General features: G+C 35.3%; 1 protein-coding gene across 3 annotated transcripts in view; it reads right to left on the bottom strand.

Moving 5' to 3' along the window:
- The window catches only part of FAR1 (fatty acyl-CoA reductase 1), a 74,899-nt gene that overhangs the window by 39,009 nt on the left and 21,620 nt on the right, over window positions 1-14,270 (bottom strand). For all 3 annotated transcript variants that reach the window (XM_043902593.1, XM_043902585.1, XM_043902603.1), the window contains one exon: window positions 789-984. In XM_043902593.1, the coding sequence (XP_043758528.1) occupies window positions 789-984 (196 nt within the window). The remainder of the gene's footprint in view (window positions 1-788; window positions 985-14,270) is intronic.

The raw sequence follows: 14,270 nt of genomic DNA on the forward strand, positions 1-14,270 counted from the left end.
ATGCTGGGAGGGATTGGGGGCAGGAGGAGAAGGAGACGACAGAGGATGAGATGGCTGGATGGCATCACCGACTCGATGGACATAAGTTTGAGTCAACTCCAGGAGTTGGTGATGGACAGGGAGGCCTGGAGTGCTGCAATTCATGGCGTCGCAAAGAGTCGGACACGACTGAGCGACTGAACTGAACTGAACTGATACCAAAGTTATTAACAATAAATGTCAGATAAATTCATTCATTTTGAGAAAATTCAAAAGCTTATAACCATGAAATAATTTTACTCCAGCTCATCTCCATTATGTTTTTCTAAAGGTTTAAATGTGTAACATACTCTGTATTCTATACGACCCTTCTATCATCATATTATTAGTCAGAGGAGTATGTGATTTTGCCACTTCCTAATACTTTCATGGGGAGCAATTAGTGCTTACAAAATTTTAACTGTTGTCAAAGTATTGTGTCTTACAGCACAGTAAGAATTAGAAACTAACTTTTAAGTATTATTATTCTGAAAACTATTTAAAGCATCTAGTAATTACAGATAACTTGCCTCAAATATTCTAAAAACACATTAAACATATAACATAAAGGTACTTTAGAAGTTGTTATACAATTTTATCATGGAGGAAAGCTTTTATCTCCTACTGATCAGGACTCATACTCAGTTTACCGCCATTCTTACAGGACTTTCTACTAATTTTTTTCAGGATACTAGGCTGTTGATGATTATAATCATATACACACAAACACACTATTTTCTCTCTTCTTAATGATTACTTTCCATACTTACCTTGCAACTAATGACTTCTTCTACTCGCTCCTGGGGTGTCTGTCCAGCTTTCTGCCTCACCAAAACATACACGGAATTCACCTTAGGACAAGACCTCAGCAACTTTTCCAGAAGTACCTTCCCTAGGAAGCCAGTAGCTCCAGTGAGGAGGACATTCTTGCCTTCATAGTATTCTGGGATGGAAACCATTCTGATCCTAAAGAAAACATGACAAATAAGTATCAGTTCAAAGATCTATGCTAATTTTTATCTACTAAAATCTCTTGGTATTCAAGTATCTTAAAGGACAGGCAAAAATCCAAGATGAATGTTAACAGGGAACATTAACTTTTGGTTCATTTTAGTAAGGTAGAAAGTACAATGAACTGCAACACTAGCTTCTAAATCCTGTGTTTTTTTCCCTGGATCACCTCAATCAAGTCACTCACATTCTCTGGGCCTGGGTTTCTTTAACATAGCTTGTACCAAGTGACCTCTAAAAATTCCTTCAGCAATAGGAACCGAAATCTTCACTTAAACCTCAGTTAAACTCCAAACACGAATGAATGGTATTTCTCTGTCTCCACAAGTATTTATAACACCAAATAGAGGTCAGCAGCAAGGCAATTGCTCAGCTTGTGTAACATGGTGAGGTGTCATATTCACCCATCATCACCAGTTGAAACAAGAGGTAACACCAAGTCCTTTCTTTTATATGTCTGTAGTGACAACATATCCAAAAGATACTTAAGTCTCCCTTTTAAAAAAAGTCCTAGTAAGAAATATATCGGCTGAGTTATCTTCCTTACCCAAATTCCACTGAAACAGGAGAAAACAGAGTGAGTATGCTAAGAGAACGAACAAATAAAAGAACTATGGGTAAGTGGAAAAACCAAGATGCAGAAAGATTCATGCAGTATGTCACTATTCAAGGTTCAAACATATTCAAAAGAATGCCATTTACTGTGAAATGCATACACATGATAATCTTTATGGGTACATTAGAAAGAGTGTCACACAATCAGAGAAGATAATGAGGAGCTTCAACTGTATTTGTGTTTTATTTAAGCTAAGGAATAGATACATGTATTTTACCCCTAAATTTTTCACAATTATAAAAAAATAAATTTATTACAATCTGAAAACCGATCAATAAACAGTAAGAAAAGAAGACAGGAAAAAAATAAATAAATGAGGCTAAAATGATAGAGAAGTCACAGCAGAAGAAATAAAACCTAAGCAAAACAAACATAGGAAAGGACAAAAATGAGGTAAGAGCTATCTCAATCCTCTAAAGAGAAAACCCCAAATTCAGGATCAAGAAGCTAAATTAAAGCATACAGTAATCAAGGTAACTAAAGGTTGCTCAGAGAAAAGCAGAGCCACTCCCCACAGTTTTACTTTGCTGAGAACACCCAGCACAGGCACTAGGGATGAAAGAGGAGGAGGGCTGAGCTTGAAGTTGCTCTAAACATCCACAAATGGAGGTAGGGAAGATGGGGCATTGAGAGAAATAAAACAAAAACAACCAAAACAAAAGAAGTCTTCAGAGCACTGATCCCCAGAAATAAATTTTAGGTCCCCAGGCTATCTGAATGCTGCTGGCCCTTAAAACAAATTCATACAGAGCTCTCAGTAATTCCACTTGGAGAGAAAGCTCTCTTGGAAAAACAGACTTCAGAAAACTGGGAGGAAGCCAGTATCAGCTACCAAAATCAACCATTCTAGTCCTTCATAAATATGGATAACTAAGGATCATCAGATATTTAAGAAAATTAAGAAGGACCAAAATGAAAAGCAACAGAATCAATCACAAAGAACACTAAAGAAGTAAAAAATTTAAAGAAAATTTAAATTCTAATACTCTGTAAGTCATTCAACAAGAATACTGCCCATCCATCAAATAATAAACTACTATGAAAAAGGAATAGAGAATAAGAAAGCACTGGAAGTCATAAATGCAAATGTGGGTAGAAAATTCAATCAGTACATAAGTAACTATCAGAATTACCAAGTGAATTTAAGAAGGTCACCAGTTATAAGGTTTATATAGTGAAAAAAAAATACAAAACAAATGTATCTCTATACACCAGCAAAATACAGGAAACAAAGTAAAAAAAAAACAAACTATACCACTTATAATACCATATAAAAGCCCAAAAAATTATGGAATATATCAACTAGCAATTGATAAGGATACAGAGAAACTGGAACTCATGTACACTGCTGAAGAGAAAGAAAAATGATTCGGCTGATGATAGGAAAGCTTGGCAGTTTCTCAAAAAGTTAAACACATAATTATCATGACTCTGCAATTCCACTCCTAGGTTGTTGTTGTTTAGTTGCTCAGTCGTGTCCGACTCTTTGTGACCCAATGGACTGCAGCACGCCAGGCATCCCTGTCTATCACCAACTCCTGGAGCCTACTAAAACACGTCCATTGCATCGTGATGCCATCCAACCATCTCATCCTCTGTTGTCCCCTTCTCCTCCTGCCTTCAATCTTTCCCAGGATCAGGGTCTTTTCCAATGAGTCAGTTCTTCACATCAGGTGGCCAAAGTATTGGAGTTTCAGCTTCAACATCAGAATATTCAGGACTGATTTCCTTTAGGACTGACAGGTTAGATCTCCTCGCTGTCCAAGGGACTCTCAAGAGTCTTCTCCAGCACCACAGTTTGAAGGCATCAATTCTTCTCCTCTCAGCCTTTTTTATTGTCCAGCTCTTACATCTGTACATGACTACTGGAAAAACCAGAGCTTTCACTACACAGGCCATTGTAGGCAAAATAATATCTCTGCTTTTTAATATGCTGTCTAGGTTTGTTGTTGTCTTTCTTCCAAGGAGCAAGTCTTTTAATTTCATAGGGGCAGTCACCATTCACAGTGGTTTCGGAGCCCAAGAAAATAAAATGTGTCACTGTTTCCATTGTTTCCTCATCTATTTGCCATGAAGTGATGGCACTCCTAGATATATACCCCAAAAGAACTGCAAACAGGTACTCAAAAAAGTACCTGTATACACTTGTTTACAGTAGCAGTGTTCACAACAGCCCAAAAATATAAACAGCCCAAGAATCTATCAACAAATGAATGGATCAACAAATCACGGAATATACGCTGTGTATATATACTACTCTGTGTATATTATTCATTCATAAAAAGGAATGAAGTATACTGACATGTACTACACAATGAGGATGAATCTCAAAAACATACTAAGTTTAAAAAGCCAGATATAGAAGACCACATACTATAGGATTTCATTTACATGAAATCACCAGAATAGATAATCCATAAAGACAGAATGCACACTAGCAGTTGGCAGGGGTTGAAGGGTGAAAAGAGTGGGCCATGGGGGAAAACTACTTAAGGAGCTTTACTTTGGAGAGACAGAAATGTTTAGAAACTAGACAAAGGCAGTAGCTGCACAACATTGAATGGAATAAATGTTATTGAATTTTTCAATTTAAAATGATCAATTTTATATTATTTGAGTTTTTATCTTAATGAATTATTTTTGAAAATACCAAAAATTAGAAGTAAATGTGAAAGATACTAACTGAAAACTAAAAAATATTGAGAGAAGTTAAACAATACTTAAATAAATAGAAATATGTGTATAAACACATTAACCAAAGTTTAAGCTGTTTTTGTTTAGGTATAGAAAGTAAGATTCTAAAATGATACAGAAATGCAAAGGGCCAAGAGTAGCCAAGACAAGCAATAAGAACAACAAGCTGGAGGACTTACATTATCATGTATTAAGATGTATTATAAAGCTACAGAAATATGTCACTGGGATAAGAAGCAAAGACTACCGTATATCATACCACGCACAAAAATGAATTCCAGAAAGACTATACATCCAAATGTGAAAGGCAGACTAGAATATGACACAGAACATCTCCACAATTGGGTTAGGGAAACATTTATTAAATAGGACACAAATAGTACTAATCAAAAAGGAAAAATGTTGACAAACTGGAAACCACTAAAACTGAGTTCATCTCACAACACTATTAATAGAGAGAAAAGGCAAATCAGGTAAAAGATATTTGTAGTAGCACGCATAATGCAATTACTACCCAGAATATATGAAGAGCTACAAATTCAGTAAGAAGAAAAGAAAAATGGCAAAGGCCTGAAGAGATAATGAAGCACAAAGGAGATCTTCACTTGCTTCAGATGTTAGTCAACCAAGCCCAGGAAGCACAGAGAGCCCCAAGGAAGGATTAACCCAAGAAGGAATACACTGAGACACACAGTAATAAAACTGACAAAAGTCAAAGATAAACTATTAAAATTCACAAGGAGACAATGACAACATACAAGAAAACTCCTACAAGGTTATATAACTGATTTCTCAATAGAAAAGGGAATGGCACAATATATTTTAAGTGATGCAAGGGAAGAACCTACAAACAAGAACACTCAGCTAGACTCTAGTTCAGATTTGATGGAGAAATCAAAAGCTTTACAGACAAGCAAAAGTTACCACCAAACCACCCATAAAACAAATGCTAAAGGAAATTCTTAAGGCAAGAAACACAAGAGAAGGAAAAGACCTACAAAAAATAGACTCCAAACAAATGAAAATGGTAATAGGATCACACACAGCAATAATTATCTTTAAATGTAAATGGATTAAATGCATCAACCAAGACACACAGACTAACTGGGTGGATGAAAAATTTGCATGCATGTACTTCCACTTACCACATCACTCTATTTAACCCCCCAACTGTATGTAATTATTTTACATTGTTAATCATGTTAATCATGATAATCATGTTAATCATGTGTCCTTTATGGCTTGCAATTGTAATGATCTTTTATTTTTTGTCTGGCTATTGATTGTGAAAACTGATAAACATGTTTTACTTCCGAGATTATGTTACTATCATTCATTTTAATAACACTGTACCCTGACTGGTCAACAGAAAATAACTGGATTCTATATCACTAAAACTACCATTTAACAGAAAAACCTGTAATTACTTTTTAAAACCCAGATGCACATTAGAATTACCTTGGAATTTTTTTTTTTAAATACAAATGCCACAGGTAATTTTTTTCTCCAAAGCTCCAGATGTGATTCTAATGAGCTGCCATGTTTAAAAACAACTGGACTATATGATGATCTTTTACTTTTATCTAGTTTGTTTCACTTTTCCTATTTCGTATTCAGTACTCCCATTTCATTTACTTTATGCTTTCCAATTTCCCTATCTTTTTTTGTTGTTCTTTCTCCAGTTTTTATCAAGTGTAGACAAGCTTTTGTATACATATAAAAAGAGAGAGTATGTATAAATGTATATAGTATAGAAAACTTTAAATTTTCACTTACCTAAAAAATTAATGACATTTTGGTTCCACTTATCTAAGTAGGAATAGAATGCCAGATTTCTAATTTATATTCACTCAAAACTTTTGATACAGTGGATTCATTCTGGCATCTAGCATTACTGCTAGAAGTCTCTAGTCCAGTTATTATTTTAGTGATTTTTTTTAAATTTGAATGAGGCTTGAAATTTCTAATGCAATTCTGAAAACATAAAGAAATGTTGTGTTGTAAAAAACAAAACAAAACAGGAAACATGATACAGTATTAACTAAGGTACAGATTTTGTTCAAATTTGACAAAATTTTATGCTAGTGTCCACTATTTGTTTTCATATTTTATTCAAGATTCTACATTGTATTTAGTTGCAATGAGCAGCTTCAGCTGCATGCAACAAATATTGATAAACTCTCTTTTCATTTTTATTGTTAAAAATATTTTCTACTTTTCCTTGTAATGGTTTCTTAGATACATACATCATTTAAAAGAAGACATTAAATTTCCAAATACAATGGGGTTTTTTAAATGGCCTTGATATTAATTTCTCATTTAAGTGCTTTCTTCTTCTCTGCAATCACCCTCTGTTTTTTCCAGTCTTTTAATTTTATTGAAGTTTTCAATGGTTAAATCAAAGATTTCTCTGGGTAAATGTCAAACTGCACTTGAAAACATGTAGGTTATTTTCAACTATCTTTTGACATTGATTTCTAACATAATTTCACAGTGATAAGAGAACAGACTCTGTATGATTTCAATACCTCTAGATCATGAAATTTTTGCACCTTGTTTTAGATTCCTTGTTTAGTTCCAGTGTTTCCTGGTTTATAGTCTATGGGAACTTGAACAGAATTTGTATCCTGTTGTGTGAAAATTGTATAAATCTTAATCATGTTGAATTAGTTCACAGTGCTTTTCAAGTCTATTATATCCTTCTACTTTCCTGTCTATTTGTTCTATTAATTTTTGAGAGTCTGATATTGAAACTCCAACTAAAAATCTTAATTTATCTACTTAAAAAAATAATTGTAATATATAGTGAAGCTATATGTAACTGTTTTCTGTATTTTCCAAGTCTCCTGCAAATGTGTTATCACATCTTCATAATTTAAAAAATAAAAAAGATAATAAATAAATAAATAAAAAGACTATTTCAAGACTTTGCCAACCCCAAATCTAATTAAAACCATAGAGCACTAAAGTTGTCATAGGGGAGAAATGAAGAATAATTCTGCATCAATACACCTAACAAATCTGGTAAATACTAATAACAACTACGTACTAAATATATGTTAAACACAGTGTCCTGAGCACATGACCTAGAACAAGTTATCTAATTCACTGAGCTTCAATTCCTCCCTATGTAAATATCTGTTCAACAAACATTTATTAATCACCTACCAGATACCAGGCACCAAAAAGTTTTCCAGAGGTGTGCACGTGCATTTAAGACAGAAAAAGATACTAAGCAAATTTTCCCCTTAATCACTGAGCATTTATAGCCTGAATACATGCTTGGCTCAACCCTAAAAAAAACCCATCTAAGGACTTCCTTCCTTATCCATCAGGGAGGACGCCCTCCCTGTAAAGCCTAAACAGCCAGTTTGTTAACATCAAATAACAAAAATTTTTACCAAACTTAATATTCTGTCCTTAAGAGTATAAAGACTAAGAGAGCTATAAAATGAAACTGCTTATCAGTTTCAGGTATTTAGCTTAAAACTATCTGCACATGATTTTATCTTTAGGGTTTTCTTCATGGAAGAAAGAACAGATTTCCACAATTCCCCAACTTTATCACAATGCAACCACAAACTTTACAAGCACCAAGTATTTTTACACTCTGTCTCCAGGTATTCTTGATTCCCCCACCCACCAATACACTTTACCCTATTAACTTACTGGCAAAGCCAGTACAAATGAGAATTTTTTTAAGCCAAGTCTAGACTGATCACATTTTCCACGGAGTCCTGTCAGTATGGCCAAAAACTACCAGAAAAGCAGAAACCAGGAGAGAAATGCTGCCAATCCTTCCAGAACATGCAGTTTAGATTCTTACTGTGTGATTTTACTTAAATGAAAAGATATCTAATGCTCCTATGATCCATTGAAAACTATCTGAAGCACTGCAAGAATGAGAAAAGCAGCAGTATTATTTCCATGTGCCAGGGCAGAGAAGCAGGGAAACATGACTCATATTTATTTTCACTGTTCTTGAGCTGTCTTAAGAAAACCACCAAGCAGTGGCAGTTGGGTATCTTCTTCAGAAAGTACCTTATCCTATGGTTCAAAAGTTAAAGAGGCAGAAATCTTTTGCAAGACCAGCAAAATGATGGGTACCAAATATTACAATTACTTTCAAGGCTTTCTTGCTAAAGTGGGTTTTGCTACTGGGTTTTATATTATGCATATAAACTTACATTAAGAGAACATATTACAAAACTACTGAAACTAAGATACATTCACTTGCTAGAAGCTCAAGTTCAGGCTCTGCCACTTTGAAGCCATGAGATCCTAAGACAAAACTACTACTCTGAACCTGTTCCCTTATTCATAAATGGAGAACATGCAGGTCTCATGGGCAAAAAGAGCCTGAAACGGACACAGAGAAACCACAGATAATTCTAAGACAGCACCCACCCAATCAACATAAACCGCACCTTTGTAAAATAACTGTAATCTCTTAATAAAAGTCCTAATATTAATGAAAAGCCAATCATGTTGTCTCATTACTTTTAGAAACTTAGTTAAGATAAAATAATTAGATAAGTTTTCTCTCATTTTCAACTTGTAAAAAAAGAGTTATTTAAATAGACAAAACAATCAAAATGAGAGATTGGGGTATTACAAAACCAAGAAAACCGTAAAAATCTGCCCACAAAAAGTAGCTTTTTAGTGCCAAGAAATGGAAGTTCCTTTGCCTATATTAAAGCTAAGAACAACTCAAATTAAAATTTTAACACATTTCAAGTAGTTGTTTCAGATACTTGCTAAGCAGAAAGACAAATATGAACAGTTCTTGGAGATAAGGATATGGTGAGAGAAAGGAACAAGGCGGATCCATGGGCTTGAAGTAAAGTTTTATAGAAGACTCACCAGTGATAAGAAAAATAAATAATAAAGGCAAGACAGGAAAAGGAGAGATTAAGCACAAAAAACTGTATCTCTCATGCTTTCAGATACAATTTCCTACAAGCCTTCTTAATAATTTTTCTTTCTCAATGCAGGTAGGCTCTTATCAACAGTTAAAACTCAAAGGCTGTAGACTTTACCAGTATTTCCCTGAAGGCCATTTCCAGAGGCAGCCAACAAAGAGAACGAGAAAGGACAAGGTCTACTGTCAAACCCAGAATCTGACTCACAGGCCACCGAGGTGGACTTAATTATTACCACCATCAGTTTAAATAAAAGGACTACATGCTAGGGTTAAGGAGTAAACACTTACCAAAGGCTAGTGGATTTATCTCCAAGTCTACACTGAAAGACTTTTCCTAGATATAATTATTTATTGGAATAAATTAAAAAAAAAAAAAACCTTCAGGGTAGTAGAGGTAATCAGGTAAGGCAGACAAGAAGCTCTGAGAGCATAAGGTCTTGCTTAAGATTGATAACAAAATTCAAACATGTTTCTACAAACACCTGTAACAATATATACAAATACCTACACCTATATATAAATATATATAAATACCACATACTACACTTAACTACCTTTGAAAAACAGTGAGTTTTGTGTAACGGGGCATGGGCTCAGATATTTGTACTCCCAAATTTTTACTAATGGCACATGGATTACTTTGAGCTGAAGGAAGTGAGATTTAACATAAGCAGAAAGAATTCTTCTCAGACCTTCCCTCATTTGATTAAAAGCAGAAACTTCCAAGAAGTGAGGGCTGCCATAATGAGGACTCTCTGAGTGAGTTCTATGGCGATAAAGACTGAAAGTTAGCACCAAAAACTTTACTAAAGTAACCTGTATCTTCTATTAGTTTTCCCACATATTTACCTTCCCACAATATATTGCCCCTAAAGTCCAAATTCCTTTGTGTCTAGTCACTTCTCCATAATTTATAACCCTTTTTAACACAGTATATAAGCTCTCAAGTCTCAAGGTGAAAACCACGTCTTTTTGGGTCTTCACTTTTCTGTGATGCCCTTATGCAAGTTTAAAAACCATACATATGCCTTTTCTATTACTCTGTCTTTTGTCATTTTGATTTGTAAGCCTCAGTCATAGAGCTTAAAGGGACAGAAGAAAAGTTTTTCCTCCCCTACAAAAGCTATTAAAAAACTAAGTCTCTGGTGAGGCCATTTTCAGTATTCTACTGAATCTGGTCCTGTTATAAACTGTTTCCTGATAAGTAAGTTAGGCTCACTTTGTGGAACAATCCTTTCGGGCAGCCCAATGCCATGATGCAGTAAGGACCTGAGTCTGGCAGGGTTGGGTTGGAATTCAGGTGCACCCATTTATCTTGGGGGTGAGCTTACTTATCTGTTTGTTTCTGCAGTTTCCTCATCTCTAAAAACATATAGACAGCATATATACCTCCCACCCTTCACTTCATAGCGTTTGTGTAAGGATTAAGGCTGAGCACATAATTACATTTTTGTATTCATCTTTCCTCTACTTCTTTGGCAATGATTTCTCAGTATAGTCCCTCAACAATCAGTCTGATCTATAATATTTCAGTCTAAAAAACGTTAATTTATCTTTTTTTTCCTGCAAATAATCATTTACTTATGAGTATAATTTTTAGACTAGGAAAAAAAAATTATTACCAAAGTAAAAGTGCAAGTGAAATCGCTCAGTCATGTCCGACTCTTTGCAACCCGGTGGACTGTAGCCTACCAGGCTCCTCCATCCATGGGATTCTCCAAGCAAGAATACTGCAGTGGGTTGCCATTTCCTTCTCCATGGGATCTTCCCGGCTCAGGGATCGAACCCAGGTCTCCTGCATTGCAGGCAGATGCTTTACCCTCTGTGCCATCAGGGAAGCCCAACTCAGAGCTAATTTATCTCTGGATTATATACTATTACAGTCACATGCACATAAACTCATTTTTTAATTCTGGGAAGGAAATTAATGATTTTAGAAGGTTTAAACTAAACCTGAGGACTAAAAAAGGGAAGAGGTGGTTCAGCTTATATTGATGTGAAACACAGATTCATGATTAATTTTAAAGGCCAAGATGTAATATACTGTATAATATACCACCTTTTATGGAAAAAGAATGAAAAATGAATGCATATGTTTACAAATAAATAGATTTTTCTAGCAAAAAAAGCCCAAAACTTGATAATAACAATTGCCTCTGGGAGGGAGAACTGGATAGCTCAGGAAGAGAAATTATGGACATTTGTTTCTCACTATATATCCAGTGCATGTGTTATGTATTTTTAAAAACCACTATTTTTGTAAAACAGAAAAATCAGAAGGTACCAAAAAAAATTTGAAAGGGTGTATTTTCCCATCAATTAGCCAGTCTCCATTATCTTTTGTCCTCTAACAATTTACAAACTCCCTTTCATCTAAGAGGAAAAAACAGTATGAAAAATCTTTTTAAAGTGAAAATAGAAGAGTATCATTGTGTTAAGATACACAGGATTTACCTTTCTTGTGGTAACCTTTATTACCTGAGCGTTTCCTTTTTTCCATGTATTTTTGTCCGTGCACACTTTCATCTATTTTGGTTCCAGCCGCTATGTGAGTCTTTCTCTAGTCACAGCAAGCGGGGGCTACTCTCTAGGTGCAGTGTGTGGGCTTCTCACTGCAGTGGCTTCTCTTGTTGCAGAGCACAGGCTCAACAGTTGTGGCGCACAGGGCTTAGCTGCTCCGCAGCATGTGGGATCTTCCCAGACCAGGGATCGAACCTGTGTCTCCTGCACTGGTGGGCAGATTCTTTACCACTGAACTAACAGGGAAGCCCTCCATTTCTTTATTAGATGGAAAACCTACTAGGTTAAAAACCAGAAGGTGCTTTAACTGCGAAACTGCTGTTTAACGAGATTTTAACAGGCTGGATTTCCTAAATGGAATGTGAGAAATTCTTCCCCCATCAGGATAAGGTTGATCTTTGGATCAGATACCCCTCTCTCCCATCTCCTGAGAGGACCTCTACATTCATCATGCTCACCAAGGAATCAAGTACACAAAAGTACCAAATACTACAGTGAAGGTCTGCAGTGAGATTGGCTCTACCTGTATGTTTTTTCTGTACCAGTATTTACTGAACACAAACAGTAAAAGCTGACAAAAGATAGTTGTAGTCCTAAGTTTTAGCTGCTATAGATTTGTTTAGAAAAACTAAGCACTGAATACAAAAGTCTCTAGACAATGTCCATTCATTCCAGCTTCCTAAAAATTTCCACCTAAAGTAGGATCTGTTTAGCTGTCTTCCTCTTAAGAACTGACTCCTTTGTGCCTCTAACATGTAACTAACCCAAAGTAAATAACCTACCAATGGAGACAGTTGGGAAAACAAAGAATAATCTACTTCATCTACCTTTTCATGGGGAGTCACTGATTGACTCCCAGTCAGGGACAATTCTGTGCTTAACACAGTCACATCCAATGCTGTTTTGTCACATCATCCTACACCTCTAAGCTGGAGGACAACTTGGCAGGAGTACTGAAGGAAACTCAAGCAGCAGTAAATAGAATGCTGAGCTAAATGGCCTTTTAATATCCCTTAGATTCTATGACTGAAAAACAAAACCACAACAAAAAAAACTTCAAATATTCTTAAAAGGGGGGAATTAATTCCAAAATATTTTAAACCGAGAGTTGGCACAGGTTTTCTGTAAAGGGTCAAGTAATAAATATTTTCGGTGTGTGGGCCATACAATCTTAGTAGCAACTACTCAATTCTGCCATTTGTGGCACAAAATCAGCCATGACCAGTAAGCAAATAGACATGGTTGTGTTCCAATAAAACTTTATTCACAAAAACAGGAAGATAGTTAGTAGGTCATAGTCTGCCAACCTGTTATTTCTAAATAAATATTCTGAATATTTCACATTCTGAAAAATGAACTAAGAAAGGTATCAATGGTATCAACTGTACCAGGAGTCTAAATATTCATTGCCTATGATTCCACTACTACTAGAGTTAACTTGCATATCACTAAAATGGACAGTAAATACTCGATTGTTACATTTTAAAAAAAAACAAAACAATAAATGAATGCCAGGCTTCATTTATACAGATAAGCCACAAACTAAGTGCAAAACAAAGACATGATTGATAACCTTTTTTCAGATAGACTAAAAATATCTTTATTTTTAAAAGGGAAGTCCATTAAGTTGTTCAGGGCTGAAGCCTGGGCAAGACTGTTTTGGAAAAAAGACTACAAATGAAGAGTATGGAGTATACAATCCAGTCATAGACTCAGAAACCCTAGACCACTACCATGTTCAAAAAAATCTTGATACGATAATCAAAACACAACACAGAATGTAAAGAGGTCAAGAGCTAACCCCAACACTGTGGAAGATACAAAGTTTGTTTATAATCTGTGTAGAGCACAGGCTCAATAGTTGTGGCACATGGGCTTTAAGTAAGAGGTCTAAAAGTACCTATTCTTTTCTACGTAGAAGTATTACATGGCTAAAGGAATGGGATTGGAAGCAGAAAAGAGACTAAGCACATAGTAAATATTACCTAAGTATGAAAATTCCCCCAAAAGCTACACTGAGTTACAATGATGACCATGAGGATATCCCATATACATACTTCTGCTTCTTCCTTATTGTTTTTCTATTTCATTCACTTTCCAATAAAAGATTAGGTATCTGTAACTGCTAGGAATTAATATCTTTCTAATCCAGAAGTTCATGAACAGGATTGCATGAAGGCGGGTATCCAAGGGACACTTAGTTTCATGAAAAATATTTTTCTGAGTGTGTTTATATATGTGTGTGTACAGGTGTGCAACCCCATGCATATATCTCTACATTATTCTAGAGGAAAAAATCCACTGCTTTTATCAGATTCTCAAAAGGGTCAGTAAGTCTAACAGTAAAAAACTACTATCAAATTTTATGTGTACTATGTGTGTATGCTAGAGGGAGGAGGACCTAAAATGCAGAGAACAGAGCTTCTTCAAGGTCACGATTAAAAACCCCATTCACATCTAATTTGGAGTGAAAAGTGAAAGTGTTAG

This window comes from Cervus elaphus, chromosome 1 (genome assembly GCF_910594005.1).
Source record: "Cervus elaphus chromosome 1, mCerEla1.1, whole genome shotgun sequence".
NCBI classification, from domain to species: Eukaryota; Metazoa; Chordata; class Mammalia; order Artiodactyla; family Cervidae; genus Cervus; species Cervus elaphus.